A 17,477-nucleotide genomic window follows, 5' to 3' on the forward strand; every position below is an offset into this window, starting at 1 on the left:
AACTCCAAGCTTCTGTTTGCCTAAACCCAATAGTCTACATGCTAAGTACAACACATGATCAGCCTTTGAATTACTGGTTCTGTCTCATGTCTTTTCATTAATTGGAGGATTCAGGACTTCCCACTTTTAGTCCAGGTTATCAGAATTAGCAACTAGTCCATCCTGGCTGAAAGCAGCAAATAGCAGGCTTCTGATTGAGAGTTCAGAATTCACTTTCAGACATTCACTCACGTACACATCTCATCCTTTAGTAATCTGTTATGCTTGTAATTTATGATATTTTGTCTTATAGCATTATCAGAGTACTGTTTTCAAACTTAGTTGGACTTTCAGTCTTGACTTCATGGCCCTATCTAATTCAAATAATTTTTTCCATCTTGTTTCCACAATAATATTTTTTGTTTTTCTTAAGTTGTTTTTTCTCAGTGTCATTCAACCAGCTATTTTGATTTTGTCTATTCCTGTATCAGTCAATCTCCCTCCCATCCCAAAACCAGTTCCAGTCTGCTTATGCATGTAAATCATAGTTTTTTTACTCTCCTATTATCTGGCTTTCAGTTCTATTTTTTTTTTCTGGTCTCCTTCAAACTTGGTCTGGACATCTCAGTTTCTTGTCATCAGACTCAACTGTCCCTGGTTTTTTAACTTCCTGTCAGTTTTGGGGTTTTTTTAACCTCGTACTTGGGGTCCTTCCACTCCCTGCACTCCCAGTTTCTTCTCTCCAGTCACAATTTATTTATTTAGCCTTTTTTATTTCAACCTCCCGTCCAGTTCTTCCAGACTCTCATGTCACCCAAATCTTCTTTACCACATTTAGATATAAATTATGTCTTACCATCATACAACAGTTTCATAAGATTTTTGTTGCAATCTGCTTGTTTTCCACCACTTTCATCTAAGAGAATTAATAAAATACAGGCAGTAACCTCTGCTGTCAAGTTTGATATCTTGTCCACTCCCACATAAAGCAGAAATTGCAGAAAACATCTTCCTGTAGGGCATTTCTGCATTGCTTCAGCAAAATAGTATTTTTCTCTGAGGTTTTGGTACAGACATTACCCTTGATTTGTGAGAGTATGGAACTGTGTTTTATAACAATGAGCTCTTAAAAAAATTTGAGTTTGACCCTGACATTTGAAGACTGTCATATTTTTTGTTGAGATCTCCTAAACACATTCATTTTCCATTTCAATGGTTGGAGGCTGAAAGGTGTCCTGCCTTGGATATGTTCTGTAAGGTTGAAGTTGGCTTGTTCTTTGTAGTTTTTGGGTTGAGGAGGAATTTAAAACTTGAAAGAAATTGGAAGAAAGGGGCCTCTGAGAAAGTTCAGAAAACTCATTATGTTTAATTGAAAATTCTTTGAAAGATTTGCAAAAGACTTTGTGGCAGATTTCTTTGCTGAGCTGGGACTGTAGGTTGCTGCATCATATGTAAGTGTGCTGTTCATCATATGTGGTACACAATGACAGTTTCATGTGGGGGACACTGAGACATTGCTTTCGTAGCAGATTTAGCTGATCACTCACAAAACTGCCCCCTTTGCCCACTTCAACCATAACTCTCAAAGGAAAGCTATGGTAGCTTCTTTTTTTTTTCCCCTTTTTCTGCCTCTTTTTTTTTAATTGTTTGGAGAAATATGTTTGACCTAGCTTCATTCTGCAACTGATGTGTTTTACTTGATATTCCTTTTATTTGATAATAATTAGTGTGATGCTAATAAAGAGCATGAAAAGTATTTACAGGTAGCCAGGCTTTCAGAAAAACACGTCAAAATAGTATCTTAGTAAAAATCAAGATATCCTAAAAAAAATAAATAGAAACAGGGCTATCAATGCAATCCATAACTTTTTCAACCTCCTAGAAGTTTATACATTAAATATGACTTGTAGCTTGTGTCATTTTAATGCTATTTTACTTATTAACTAAATTAATACTTACAGAGTTCCTTGAAAGAACTCTTGTTTTATCTTAAGACTCTTGTCTTAGCAATAGCACTTTATTTGGCTAAAAGCGAGACAAACCAGTTATAAAATGTAGTTGTAAAAATGACTTGTATGTTTCTTCCTGATCTACACCTAGCTTTCATGAACCTTTTTGCAGTAGATTGTTACTTCATCTCTAAATGTCATCAAATATATGATTTATGATATATAAGCACATTATGATTTATAAGCACATATTGTTTCCTCACCTTGTCTGAGATTAGGTATGAATCCTATTTTACATTTTTGTCCCTTTATGTTTGATAAGACAGAAATAGTCTCCTGTGGTGAACAAGCTTTTTGGAATTTCGTTGTCTTTCAGAAGTGGTTTAGTGTGTCACCCTTATAGGAGTTAGGTCAGCCATCACTACCCTGTAGTGTCACAGCTCTGTCATGAAGATAGATTTTTTGTTTACTTGTGACTTGAATCTCAATGTAGCACCTCACTGTCCAAAGGTCTGTATTTATTTTTGTAATATTCTTACCAGGTTGGAAGTTATTTATAGCTTCTATATTTATTGTTAAGGATAGGAAATGAATACCCTGGGAATAGACGATGGATTGGTCTGACCACCTGTAGAGATCACAAAATAGTCTGAGTTGGAATGGACCCTGCAGGATCATCAAGTCCACTTCTTAAGAGAATGGTCCATATAGAGGTCAAACTCACAACCTTGGCATTATTAGCACCATGCTCCAACCAACTGAGCTCATCTCAGGGTATGAAACTCAGAGCTAATTTCACCTTGTTTATATCCAAGGAAGGAAAATAAATGCTTCCAGGGAGCAATTCGTTTGACTTGTTTGAGATGTGTGCTTTAGGATGGGACAAATACTCAGAAAGTTCCTACTCGTTCTTTAGTAGTTGTAAGAGAAATGGAGCTCAGTACTACAGATCTCTGCATTTGGTCAGATTGGTGCCCCTAGAAATAGTATCTGTGGGTTATAAAGAGAGATAAGAATGATAAGTTACTAGATACAAATATCTTTAGTAAACATGCTTGAAGCTAGCCGAGATGAATTCTACCTGAAATCAGAAGAAAACTGTTAAGGAGATGTGACCCAAATGTTGATACCTTAGATTTGCACTTCTTCTTTTGAAATCTTTCCTCCTTGGAAAAAATTCATTCTGGTCTTATGTTGATGATCTTCAATTATTTTTCTCTGGATAGGAGGATAACCTTATTAAGGAGTTAAGGTGTTCTATGCAGCTCCTTAGAAACTGCCTCTTTCAAAATGAAGAATGCAAAGTAAGTATTCTTATACTGAAGTAATGTGAGCACATTCAGTTACTGAAAGACACTTTTTTTTCTACTTCGAAGTTAATTTTAGGTTGGCTAAATTCAAGTTTAATAATGGCAAGAAATACTTCAAATTTCATTATTATTCCCACTTCCCAAGAATATTTCATACATATATTAGGAACTCAGTGTCCTTAGGGAAACATCATCTCCCAATGGCTTCAGATGGCTGTTATCTTTTGTATCCACTTCTGCTTTGAATAAGTCAATAATTCTAATTTTCAAAGTATATAATATGAAAAATGGATGTGGACAAAAGTATGGGGCCACCAGAAAGCACACAGAGATACACTTGAGATCTTAGAAAGTGTTTTCTTCTCCTTATTCCTCTCTACTTACTTCTTTTCCCTTTCTGAAAGACAAGAAAACCCCAAAACCACCCCAACCAAACAAGCAAACCCAAACAAACATGTTTGTTAATGTTTGTTATGTTAACCAAAGCATAAATAATAATTTTCTATTTATTTTTTCTTTATCTGAGTTAAATTGTACTAATCCTCCAAAGCACAATTTTGTTTTCACCTCCATTTTTTACGAAATCATTTTTCTTGCTCAAAGTCTTGAATTTCTTCTTTTCATTTAATTCTTGGTTTTTTCTCTGTTCTTTTCAGTTTCTTTTCAACTTCAATTCTGCCTGGTTTTTTAATGGCGAAAATACTGCATTTCTTGTTTTCACTTTTTCCTGTGTTCTTTCTTTCTGATCACTGCTCTTCCTCTTTCTTATTGCTGATACCATTGACACATTTATTTCCACGTTCTCTTTCACAGTTCAATTTTTCTTGGCATTGTGTTACTTGTGCTATTTATACAACTTGGGCTGCTTTTAGCAAACACATTGGTGGAACCACAAGATTTCCTGACTTTCCAGGAGTACCCCTTTTCCAGGGCACGTATTAGCATTCTTTTTGTATGCAGAACATTGGGGCTGAATAAGCCATCTGATTATCCCTGAAGTCCCCATAACTTGGTTGTGCCATAATCTCAGCTAAGATTGTTGTGGAATGTTTTTCTTGTTTTGATCAGGATCTGCAGGAACAATTGCTTGGAGGATTGAAAGAGTTTGCTGTTGATAACTGAAGATTTCTATCATTTGTTCTGTATAAAGCTGCACTCTTGTATTTCCATGCTTTTTGAGTTCCAGTAATTACTTTAGAAGGAGTTGAATAAGACTTTAGAATAGAGAGCTCTTGAACAAGAACAGTTGGAATGAATAAATCTTTACTTTTGTTTGCATGTCTTTCAGTAATTAAGATATGGCGCTGTTTTTGACTGGCATAGAGTTAAATTCATTGGTGGCTGAAATCATGGTGTCAGTTCTCCATACAGTCTTTAAACCATAAGATAAGACATAAGATAAAAATATGTTTTTCTCACTCTGTATTTCATTTTCAAAGTATTGATAACATTTTAAATTCTTCCTTATGTTGTTGTAGATGGCAGTACTCAAAACTCATCTTGTTCCTGTTCTGCATTCTCTATGGCCATGGTTTTTAGCAGATGACTCCTCAATGCAAATAGCTCTGCATTTGCTTTGCGTCTACACTGCAAACTATCCTGCAGGTACTCTGTGGTGGAATACATCAAAATATTTTACCAGAAAAATTCAGACAGAAAAGCACAATAAAGGGAAAAAAAAGAATGTTTATTGCTACCATAAGAGGAAAGTGTAAAAGCTCTGGCCCATCAAAGTCTATCAAGTGTTTTGATTTTAATACATTCAAGATTTTGTTCAGATCTGGTTTCAAACTGTTGGATTTAGCAAAAGTACAATTGTACTAAAGGTTTAAATAGCATTTAATTCAAACCATTATGTTTGAAGGTTACACTGAATGTCCTGCCAAGCTGCATAGTATATTATAGAAGTACTATTCTAGGAATTCTTTAATGGAGAACAGTGCATCAGTACTTTATATGGGTTATACTTTAGTCCTTATTGAGAACATTCTGGTTTTGAACTAGTCAATCAAATTCAATTTTATATTAAATTTCTTCAGTTTATTTATGCCTTGGACTCAGTAGCTTGCATTTGTTTATTTTTCATAAGGAATCTCCTTTTCATTTGAGCAAACCTTTTATTTCCATTGGTAATTATCCCCACTACTAGGAGCCTGAACTTTTTTCTAGCATGGATTTGTCTCATTCCCTGTCCTGGTTATTTAAATTTAGCAAATCATAGATAATAATTTGCAAGTGGCTTGAAGAGACACAAAAGTATCTGTTCGTTTCTCCCTGTCAAGATACCGTAAAAGAGTTAATATGGTTAAAATATGACTCTTTTTTTAAGCTAATGTCTCCAGACCTTAAATGAGCTTTCAATGGCTTGTTTTCATAAAGAATTTTTTTTCAGTATGCGCCAAAGAAAGATGTGTATTAGTCAGCTACAGAGTATAAAATAAAAATGTAGTGTCCTGTCCATGTGCGAGAGATCAGGGTGAAGTTCTGATGGTCTTTCTTGTTTTTTAACTCTGAGTGACTCTAGGCTGCATTTTTATTTTCCTTGCTAATAAGAGCAAGAGCTGTCTGATCAATCATGTTTTTTCTTTCTGTTCGGAGTAGCTGGCTTATTTACCTCATTTACCTTATTTACCCAAATTTACCTGCTCTGAACTGGTTAACCACTCCTCCTCAGTGTAGTCAGAGGTATGCATGTAAATATTAGTTACAGTTAAACAGTGTCTCATTTTTGTTTACTTTTGCCATGTAGGAAATTAGCTGTTGTTGCTGATGGCCAGTGCCACTAAAAAAAGACATATATCTGTATTTGTGCAGAAGGCATGTATGTAGATTAGGTTGGTAACATAGTTGTCCCCTGCTGCTGTGTTAATTTAAACTTACAGCTCTTTAGCACAGGATCGTGCATTCTTCTGTTGTACAGTGTGATGACAGCTGCAGACAGTGCTTATATTTCTCAGAAAAATATTCTAAGAAACTTATATTAATCCTTTCAGGTTGTACAGAGACCTCATTTTGTGAACCAGTTTCAGAGGATCCCTTCAGATTCAACTGCCAAATAATTGTATAATTAGATGTATGTTCTGGTTTTTAAGGAGACTTTCTGAGATGGAGCAATGGCTTCTATTTAACAGCAGAATCTCCTCTTACATTTTAGAACAATAGAACAGTAGATGCCTATTCCAGTAAACTGCCACATTCAGGCACATTTCTATTCAAAGCATGTCCCATTGACTTCATTGTGGTTGAAAGAAAAGATACCTAATAAATCTTTTCAAAAGTTCCATCTCATTGTTTGAGCAGTGGCACTGCTCTTTCTATGCGTTTTTCTTTTAAATACACATCTGCATTTCTAATATGATAAATGTCTCATTGCTTTAAGGTTGTGCTTCACTTTGTTGGGCCAGTGGTGGACAATCATTACTTCCGTCTGCACGAAGTGCAGCTGGCAATTCATTAATGCATAACATCTTGAAATTGGCTTCCCATGTGTCAAATGATAACAGCCCAGTTCAGCAGGTGGTCTTTTGTCTAATATCTAACCTTGCTCTGTCTCATGACTGTAAAGGCATTATTCAGAAGGTAAGTAGATAGTAATCTTTATTTTAGCAGTTTTCTTTTTAATAAACCTCATATTTTAGTATGGAGTATCCTGTGATCATATAGAAATGCTTCTGTGGGAGTCAAATCCATTGTGTCTTCTCAGCTGTGTTACTGTTCCCTAAGAGCAGAGTGGAATTCAGTTACATTCATAGTCTGGACAATTTTTGCTAGAGCTTTTTATAACCTCTCTGTTTCAGTGGGGTGTAGCATTTTTAATACCCATATACATTGATGGCAATCACTAGTGGATCATGAAAGTGAGTATGCTGTAGAACAAATAGCTTCACATGAATGAACAAGAAATTAAACATTGTATAAATCATTAGGTGTGCTGTGTGAAACATAACCTTTATAAAAGTTTTAGGAAGATGTCAGTAATTGGATGTTAGATAAAAATCTATTCTTATTACATAACTGTATGTAATGTCTTTTCCTTTTTATATTTTGTATATAGAATGATCCTTACTCTGTTTTATCACATGTTCTTTGAAAAATCTATTTCCCTTAAACTTTGATCATTTAAATAAATTCGAACCTTAAGGAAAGAAGTCAGACCATGTAGAAAGTCAACTGTAGTGTGATGTGATGAGCTAACACAACAGAAATTATAAAAAGTGTGTTTGTTTCTATCTTTTATAGTAATTTAATAATTGCAACAATTTCTTTTGATCTCCATTAATAATGTTCTGTTCTTGGATCTAATTACCCATTAGAAATGCAGGGGGAAAATAGATCTTTTTGTGCTGCTAATTATGTAAAACCTGGTCATACCGTTACAAAGTGTCTAATACTCAAACTTTTTGATAGAAACAAAGAGTTTGAGATCTCTTCTGTAGTAGCTGTTATATTCTGTGAATTGTTTTTGCTTTTAGTCTCTTCAGAGTTGCACTCTGGTGTGATAGTACTTAGTCTTCCTTCTCTGTCTTGGGCTCTGCTTTCATAAGTGTAAGCAATGCTGAATAACCAATTCCCTCTGTGAAAATTAAATTACCAATATTATACTCACTTGAAGAAAACTACAGTGAGTTTGTTTGCTGGGTTGCTTGCTTTCAACCAGATGCTTGTATATGTTGTCAAGATTCGGTGAGGCTGGGAATATTTAGTCAAGGACTTTTTCATCAGAGGAATTTATGTTAGAACATCTTCTTCTTGCAACAGGGAGATAGATTTTCACCTTCTTGGAGCCTTCTTAAAGTGGAGGCAAACCCTGAGATAGTGTATGTCATATCAATGCACATTATTTTTTCTTCAAAGCTTACAAAAATAGAGGACATTCCTCTGGCTGTCAGTGAAGGGAGGAGTGGTGCTGTAGGAAACTCCTCCTTTCTTTTTATTTTTATGAGTCACTTCCAACTCGAGACATTCTATGATACCTTTAACATTTGCTAATATAATGCAGTACTAAATAAGGAATCAAGAATACATTATCTAAGTAGTGCATTGATTCACTTAAAATGTTCCTAGCTTATTTTTAGGTAGAAACACTAAGTGCAAAGCAAAAAGCTTATGTGGTGGAGGGAATTATCCTTTAAAGAAATATATTGTGTTGGATCAACTTCTGTGTATCTACACTGCATAAATTATTATAGAAGAAAATGTATGTTACCATATTAACTTTTTAACCAAGCAGTAGATTCTTTTTCATATGTAATTTTTTTCAAAAATCCTTGAATAATAATGGGTTGCCTGTAATATGTAAATTAAACAGTAGTACTAGTGTTTGGTCAAGTATGTAGGTTGGAAGGTCAAGCAATAGTGAACAAGCCATGGAATCCTATAAATTCTAAACCCCTTTTTCTTCCTTCTAACAGAGTAACTTCCTGCAGAACTTTTTATCTCTTTCATTACCAAAAGGAAGTAATAAAAATTCTAGTAATGTGTCTACTCTCTGGCTAAAGCTGCTACTGAACATATCTTTTGGAGAAGATGGACAACAGATGGTCATGAAGATAAATGGGTTTTTAGACCAGATCATTGAAATGTGTAAATACAAGCACAAGAGCAGCCAACATCTAGCACTTCTTATTCTACATAACATATGTTTTAGTCCAGCTAATAAACCAAAGATATTAGGTAATGGTAAGTATCTGAAGGGTATATTGTTCTCTTAGAATATTGTTGCTTCCAGAAGACTATATTTTCATGGCAGCTTGGGTTACTGACCAAGAACTCAGTGTTGTTTTTTAGAAGAGCATTTTTATAAAAATTATTTTTTTAGAATTAATTACAGGACATATTTTGGCAGAGAGACAATTACAATAATACATAATAAAAAGAAAAGCAAATAAATAGTTCTAAAAAGAAAATCAAGATTCATTGTTAGGCAGATCATTTGGATATAGGAAGACTTTATGAATGAAAGGATTTTTGCAGTTTTCTCAAATAGTTAATTTTTCAGGGAGGATTGAAGGATTTTTTGTGTCAGTCAGTTTCAAATAACTGAAGTTCCTATCTTCGAGTTGGACAAAACGTTATTAGCTTGTGCAAATCATGAATGTTGAGACAAACTGTTCTATGTCCTGTCATGTGCAGAAAATGTTTACGATAATGATAAAGTTATGTCATGGCATATATATTTAATATAACAATGTGCTCAGAACCTTTTTCATGGCTGTTTGTAGAAGGCATGTTTCTTTCCCCCATTTAATTGCAGAGAGAATGCTCCTGTCTTTGTTATAAGTTCTCAGCAGGTTTTCCATAGTGTCCATGCTTTTTGTTTTTTCCTAAGATGTGGATTTACTGCCTTAATTAAATATACATTATTCAGTTACATAATCTATGAATTTTTGTTGTGAAGTGAGCAAGCAAAGTTGAAGAGTCTGGCTTCAGAGCAATGCTAGAAAATTAAGGCACCTACAGTGGGGTGGCAAATATTTCTCATTGGTTGCAAATCATCTGCATAATAAGTATGAAGGAAAATAGAAACATCTTAATATCCATCGTGATGTGGCTCTAATTGTGGCTAGTGGGAGTTGTAAAACAGTTTCACAGCTTACTCAGTCCCTAAGCATAGCTGATGGCTCTACATAATGTTCATGTTTTATTACTGGTGGCTTAACTTTTTTGCATTACTTGTTTTTGTTTTGCTATATTGTTTTTAACACTTCTTTCAATGTACTGTGCTGATTTTATGAGCATATTGAAATTTAATTGATAATAAAGCTTTTGTAATTCCTCTGCCATACCCGTACTTGTCATAAAAATAAGTGTACTCCAAGCATCAATCTACTGAGGCATGTAAATATATTTACATTGCTCTTGATTATATTTTCTAGATGCATTTGGTTTCATTTTTTTTTTTTTTTATTTGTCTCATTAGATCAAGCAATTGCAGTACTGTCTGCCTGTTTGGAAAGTAACAGTCCTGCTGTTCAGAGAATAGGAGCAGCTTCGCTTTGGGCTTTGCTTCACAACTATCAGAAGGTTAGTATTTGAGAAATCTGTGAAAAAACTGTAATGTTATACTTTTATGCTGTAAACAATACAGTAATCTCTAAGTAAATAATAATAAAGTTTACAGTAGTCATTCTGGTCTATTTTAATTGCATAGCTGCTGAGGCTGGGAGATTAAACAACATGGTAAAGAAGCAGCTTGTCCTTTGTCATTTGTGACTAATATAAAAGTCTGTATGATGATACAGTCATGTTAATTCTAAAAATTCCTGCGTCTCGTGCTCTGATGACTTACTGTGATTTTCTAAACTTTGGTGTTAAAGTGTGATCATGTGGGGAAGAAAGCTCATTGTGTTTTGTGTGTTTGTGTGCGCTACAGGCAAAAGTGACTTTGAAGAATCCATCCATAAGGAGAAGAATAGATGAGGCTTATTCTTTAGTGAAGAAAAGTAGGTCTTACTTCTACCTAATGCCAGTTCTTCATTTTTCCATCATTAAATGATTTCAATTTATATCATTACAGTAAGTTTTTGTTGTGCTACAAGTTTTTGAAAGGATATTTTTGTCTCTAAAATCACAGTTAGCAATATGGTTTATGGTTAGGCACCTTATAAATACAGATGGAGAAAAATGCCTTAAGTAAAGACCTTAGGTAATTGCCAGGGTTAGTTTTGAAGCATAGGTCTGATCATGCTTGCAACAAAAATCCTTCTTTTCACAATACAGTTCTGTGAATCTTTAAGTCTAAAGTTAGTGATAAGAAAAATTCTTTTAGCATTGACTTTGCTTACCCATGCTCAGCCTCAGAGCTATGTAGAGAAGGTATCAGAACAGAGCATTGTTACAACACTGAAAATACTGTGCCATGAGTTAGTGACATTTTGAGAGCTTGAGATTTTTGCTCAAATAACTGAACATAACTTGTTTGAATAGCTTCGGTACAATAGGTTCAGCTGAAGAACATTTAGCATTAAAGGTGTTCAGACACTGGTCTATAGCTGGAGTTTCAGTAGTTAATAATGGGTCACATCAAGTTAGTCTAATCTTGACAGGACGTGATAATGACTCATTTTAAGGTAAGGAACTTTCATATTAATTAAATTGTTCTATAGATATACTCAAATAGCTTTATTGATTGAGGGGGTTATAATACCAGGTTTCCATAGTATTTGCATAACAGATTTGCCACAGATTTTGTCTACATTGACCATTGTTGGTATCCTAATAAGGAGGAGATGTATTTTTAATAGAACATCTCATGATAATTTTTCCTGTGCTGTCACCCAAATCCATTACTTTTGTGAATGTACTGTCGTTTCAAACTCAGCCTATACTAAATCAATCATTAAACATAACAATACAACATTTCATATACTGATAATAACTAGATAAGTTTGTATTTCTCTTTATAGCAGAAGTACCACTGATCAGAGACTTTTCAAAATACCATGTTGAATCAACAAGGTAGAAATATGCACCTTTTACATACTAGCACCTTGTAACATTAATCGCCATTTATTTGTGTACTGCTATAGAACATGAAGTCCCAGCCAGAACTATTGATTTTTAATTCAATAAACACTTACATATCAAAGTATGGAGTATAAAAGATTTATGCAACTGTAATTGTTACATTTTACAATTGTGTAATATGTCATCAATATTGTCATTAATATATTCCTGCATTAAGGTTCTCAACTAGTCTGTGCTTGTAAAGCTTTGATCACTTAACAGTGATAATTGGACTAAAATGGTATATTGTTCTTCTGAGTACGTGTGGGGGAATTTTTCGACATGGCTATTGTTATTTTACATTTCCTGCTTTGTCCTACCCAAGGAAAAAACCAAAACAGAATTTGCAACATAAAGTAGTAATATCTAATTTGCTACTCATTAATACAGAGGTTAAGGCCGTAAACCAGCATGCATTCTTCCAAGGCATTTGATGCAATCTTTGGTAATTTTATATTAAGAATCAACTAGAAATTCAAATCTTGGGATTCTTTTTCCTTTCAGGTTCTCCCCAGCCAGAAGAAAATGAACTACATGCCTACCATGTAAAATGCTTAGAGAATATAGTGCAGCTTCTTGATTGTTAATGGTCATCAGTCAACTTCTCATGTTGAAATTGAACAGGTTGTTCAGTGAGAGCCTGAAACTTGAAGAAAGCACTTCGATTCACAGATCTGTGGCAGCAGCCTATCTGCTGTGGAAGAAATTTATGAAGCCTTTGAGGAAGGAGTTCATGACTTTGAACCAAAGAAATTGCGCTATATCTGGTTCAAACTATTTGTACTGTAATCCCAATGGGAAATTATAATTATGCTACTATGTAAAGTATGTACACAGAAGAAGGAATGTACAGGGGAAAAGATTTGAAAAATAAGTAATTTTCTTAAATTATGCATTGAAATTGTTATTGTAAAGTATTAGAATTTCTGGTTTGGATTGTTCTTAATAAAGGGATTTTTAACTGAGATCAGCATTTGCTGTGAGTGAAGTGGAATTTTTAAGATTGCAGGTGGGCACAGTGTATGCTCAGATTCAAGAACTGAAAATGTTGGCAGTTGTGGTGTGTTACACATATTAAATGCAGCAGGGTATATGTTGTAGTTTTGAAGATTTTAGTTCAAATTGCTGCATGTTTTTTAAGACACTAACAATTGAAAAAGAGCTCTCAATTGCTGATACTAGAGGTGACAGTTATGTTAACGTAGTTTATTCAGGATATGGGGTCTGTGCATCCATTTTAGTTACGTTGCAACAATGTAGAAAATATTTAAGTCAAAGCTGTTGGTTTCTAAATACTTTGAATCTTTAGCTGGGGCAAATTCCTCCCCTCCCTCCCCCACCAAATATTATTCGGGCCTGTGTTTTCTTTGAACAAACACGGCTACTATGTAACTATTGTTCTTAGTTTTGTAGTATTCTATGCTGAAAGGGTAAGGGTACATTGGTGTCTGAGCAGGGCAGTTTTTCTCACCGTGTGCTTCTGGAGTATCTAACAGGGTGTCTTAATTTCCCTCAACACATACAGCTTTTATTTTGTGTCAGAGTCACATAGAAGTGAGCTAATTCAAAGCAAAACCTGAATAACATCTCTAAGAATTATAGCAAGGCCAGGTCTACCTGTAATTAGTCTTTTCTTCTTAACCAGGTGATGAAAGTATTTTCTGCTGACAGAGGGGATTTTGGTTTATTTGTTTAGCAATGCTTATAAATTATGTGTGGCTTGACATAATGCAGCTGACCATAAGTGTAATGCTTATGGCTGAGTTAAGTCATTACTAGAAATGTAATTATTGGTTGATCTCCCACCCCTCCACGAAACAAAGAGCAAGTATGGACCACCAAAGCTTGATCCTTTTCTACTTTTTATGTTGTGTAATTACTGTATTTTGCAAAGCAGTTGTTAAATGCTGTCATTCTCATCCCATGGTATTTGTTGCCGAACACTCAGCTGCAGGGCAGGAGACAGCTCTGCAAGTCAGCATTTGCTGACTGGGCTTGATGGGGAGGTCTCTTCCCCTTGGGCTACCAAATGCTGAGTCTCTTCAGAGACTTATGTTTCAGAATACTCACCCCAATGATCTTTCTGATAAATCAGTCACTAAGTCAAAATGCAGATTGTTTGCCATTTTTTCTGTTTCAGAGAGACAAAAAATGAGAGTGGTCAATGCCAAATGAATTCTAATGGAAGCAACCACTCCTGCAAGGACGGCAAGAGCTCCTTCAAAGCACAGAACTACACATGGATCTCATGAGGGGAATGAGGGCTGCAGAGTTGCATGACTTCAAGACGTGCAAGTACAATACAATAAGGCCACAGAAGATCTGGATGCTTGTTTTCTATTAAATATTTCTATTTTACTGACTGTACAAGTTCTTGAAGAAACTATTCATATTGAATAATCTGGGCAAATTGCTAATACATTTGTTGTTACAGTAAGCCTCAGTGCTGTGTTTATCCCAAAATGAGCTATTTTCTCAGTATTCTGCAACAATTTACAGTTGTGGGAAGCAATTGTAGTAATGTCATAAGTGAATACTTATGTTTGGCGTTGCTATTCTGGAAAATCAAAACAATTTTTAAACTCTAAGGACTAAAATCTATATTTACATTGTGAAGAAGCTTTCCTCCTTCAAGATTAAGGAAAGGGCTTTATGTATTTATTTAAAGGACAGCACTTCCTTCCATCACATTTTCCCTTGAAAACTGGGGACATACAGTGGCTGCATCCTGCCGTCCTGCATGTTAACAAGGTGAGTTATAAAACGTAAATGACCCTGTATTTCCTGTTCACTGGCACGTAGACTAGCATAAATAGCCTCACAATAACCTTTAGTCTTAATAGCTTTCATGAAAAAAGATTTAAATATTTAGACCTCATTCACAGTTAATTTCAGAATTTTGGAGATCAGTCTATCTTGAAGGATGGGGTGTTTGTCATGTCTGTGTTTTCAAAGAAAATTAAACCCTAAAATACCTTCAAATTCTAAGAGCTGTAAAATAATTTTTTACCCTACAGGGGAAAGTGCAATTAAAGTGGAGATGGATTTCCTGAATAAGCTACAGAATTTAAAAGGTAATATTCAACTTTCATCTGGTTTCCCTAATAAAAGGCACAGCCATGCAAGCTAGGAGTCTCTTGAAAATCCTTATCCAGGAGAATACAATTACCATTTGCACTAACTGCAGATACATCATGCTCTTACTTGGTTGCTTTATCTTTTATGATAAGCTTGTAATCAAGAAAAAAGTTATTAAATTCAAAAGAGGCAAGTACATAAAATCCAGTAAAAATGAGGCTTTCAGATTCTTTTTTAGGATGGATGTGTCATCTAGTGCATGTTCAAAACTTTCACAGAAATAATTTTCACTTAAGTGGTATAAAATTGTAGATTAAGCTTAAATAATTTAGTTTTGATTGTGTGTGTTCATGCAAATATAGACATTTAGTCATGACTTACTGATGAAGTTTTCAAACCTTTGAGTAATAGATTTTCAAGTCTACTTGAAAATCCTCAGGAAGAATATTTCATTTATGAGAAAGGAACTATTTTTTGCTCTTCCAGCAATTTGGACTTATGGATTCTCCTCACTCAGCAACTACACAGCCCTGGATGGTGATTTTCATTGGTTCCCCTCCATACCAAACTTGGAAATTACAGTAATTATGGGCTTGTGGCAGCAGTACTGGCCAGACTGGGGAGGGGAGTTTTCTATACTGAGACTTCAGCCCATCTTTTTTGAAGGATTTCCCTTCACAGTAAATAGAAGCTACTGTGACAGCTTCTCAAATCTGCTTTTCCTTCAGAGAAATGTTTTAATGTCTTCTAGGGGAGAAACTGGTTAGCAGCCACACAAAGATTGCTTTCCACTGGGGTATCTGGGGGCACTCCACACTTCACTTGATTCTGGTTGCACAAAAAGAAAAAGTGATTCCTTCAACTCTCTCCAAGATGGCTTCTAAAGTAATCATTTACAGCTACATTGCTGAGACAGCAGTCGTGCTGCCTTTGCTGTAGGCTAGAGAGGGAGTTGTGGTAAATACAAATTCACAACACTGCAGTCCTTGTGGGCTCCTCTCTTGGCTCCTGGGCTGCACTGTGGAAGATGTGCATTCTGCATTTATGACCTCATCATCATCATCTTTTTGTGATTACCTCACCTCCTTCAGGAATTCTGTGTGGTCTGCAAGCATTCCTAAGACCTGGTTAGGCTCCCTGTTTGATAACCCATAAGGGTTTGACCCCATGATTTAGGGTCAGTCTGTGCCCTCTGGCCTCAGTTCCAGCTATTCTTGGGCACTCTTATTTCTATAACTAGTGTTTTAGGTGCTGAACATTAGCAGTAGGGATTTTACAATTATGTTTGGTATTCAGGGCATGTTGCCCTCCACCTGTCCTCCAGCCCTATCTCAGCCACCACAACCTTTAAAAAAAAAAAAAAAGAAAACCGAAATGGAAAAACTGGTTTCATTTTCACTGGAAGAGGAGAATTCTTACAGCACCTGCTTTCATGCATCCAAAATGGAGAGTGTCAGTCTGTGTTGAATTTACAGTAAACCTACATGCTTAGGTTCACAAATGTCCTCATTCTTCATAGACAAAACACATGGACCTGCTTTGCATGGTCAATCTGGATGTTATGCCATCATTCCAGCTTCTTGATTGCTTGCCGACAGGAATATAATATAAATTTGTACCTTTTTAGATCCCAGTCCTTAGCATTTGCTATGTCCATGTAAGTCTTTGCTGAGCCAGAACACAGGATGGCAATTCCCAGTGCTTCAAGTACAGTAGTTAATACATGATTTATGTACTTTATGTATTTATGTGACTTGCAGATTTCCTCTGCTGTTGCACATCTTTCTTTAAAAAGTCAGCTTTAGTAATGCTTCCTAATTGAGACTATCTTCAGAATACTGACCTGGAGTTGAAATACAAATGAGATCAGCAGTAGCAGGGAATGCCTTTAAAATCAAATGTTCTCTCTCACCAAAAATTTCCTTCACTAACCCTAAGTGGCAGTGCAGAGCTTTACAGTGACAGAACAGAACAGGAGATGGGGGTGATGTTCTCAGCCTGTGGCCCGGTATCTTAAACATACTGGGAGTTATAGGATCACCTGTGTCTGTGTTTTAGATCCAGGGAGTAATAAAATGTGTGTTATTAAGAACTTTCTAGCCAATCTAGATATGTCTGCTAACTGAGTTTAACAGCAAGGTAATAATAAGTCCTCAGTTTAATTTCCTGTGTTGTGCTGCATCACATGCTGCCACTGACTTCAGACACCAGTTAGTATGTGGACAAAAAAAAAAAAAACAACAAAAGACCCAAGACAACGAACCCTGAAATAACTCTTTTGAGAGAACAGTTGTCAACATCTAAGTGAGTTGAGAAAGATGCACTCAACTGGGACAACGCCATTCAACATGCAAGTGTCAGCTTGCTCGTGTTTATGCTCATCACATAAATACAAGCTTAAAGTCTTGTAGACAAGCTCAAAGTGATTGCACTTCAGAGGTGGATTTCACCATATCAGGATAAGGAAAATTGTCTTTCTTCTTGGTTTCTGTTCTTGGACTCTTTGTAACTGAGGGTTTGCAGAAGGACATTCTTGCATTGCTGTGGCAGCTGGAGAGTGACTCACTCCTTCTCAGCCAGAGCTTTTCTTGCCCATTGGGTTATTTTTCCAGAAAGATGTCCTGCACAGTTGAGTAAGAATACCTGAATAAAAGCT

At 35.5% G+C, this 17,477-nt stretch overlaps 1 protein-coding gene across 1 annotated transcript in view; it reads left to right on the forward strand.

The window, feature by feature from the left end:
• RTTN (rotatin) overlaps nt 1-12,384 on the forward strand; it is a 79,216-nt gene extending 66,832 nt beyond the window's left edge. The window contains exons 43-49 of the mRNA XM_082295142.1: nt 3,155-3,232; nt 4,717-4,843; nt 6,618-6,817; nt 8,650-8,917; nt 10,158-10,261; nt 10,611-10,680; nt 12,248-12,384. Of these exons, the coding sequence (XP_082151268.1) occupies nt 3,155-3,232; nt 4,717-4,843; nt 6,618-6,817; nt 8,650-8,917; nt 10,158-10,261; nt 10,611-10,680; nt 12,248-12,330 (930 nt within the window). The 3' untranslated portion in view covers nt 12,331-12,384. The remainder of the gene's footprint in view (nt 1-3,154; nt 3,233-4,716; nt 4,844-6,617; nt 6,818-8,649; nt 8,918-10,157; nt 10,262-10,610; nt 10,681-12,247) is intronic.
• Nucleotides 12,385-17,477: the final 5,093 nt, after the last annotated feature.

The sequence above is a fragment of the Coloeus monedula genome, assembly GCF_965178545.1.
Source record: "Coloeus monedula genome assembly, chromosome: 1".
Classification (NCBI taxonomy): domain Eukaryota; kingdom Metazoa; phylum Chordata; class Aves; order Passeriformes; family Corvidae; genus Coloeus; species Coloeus monedula.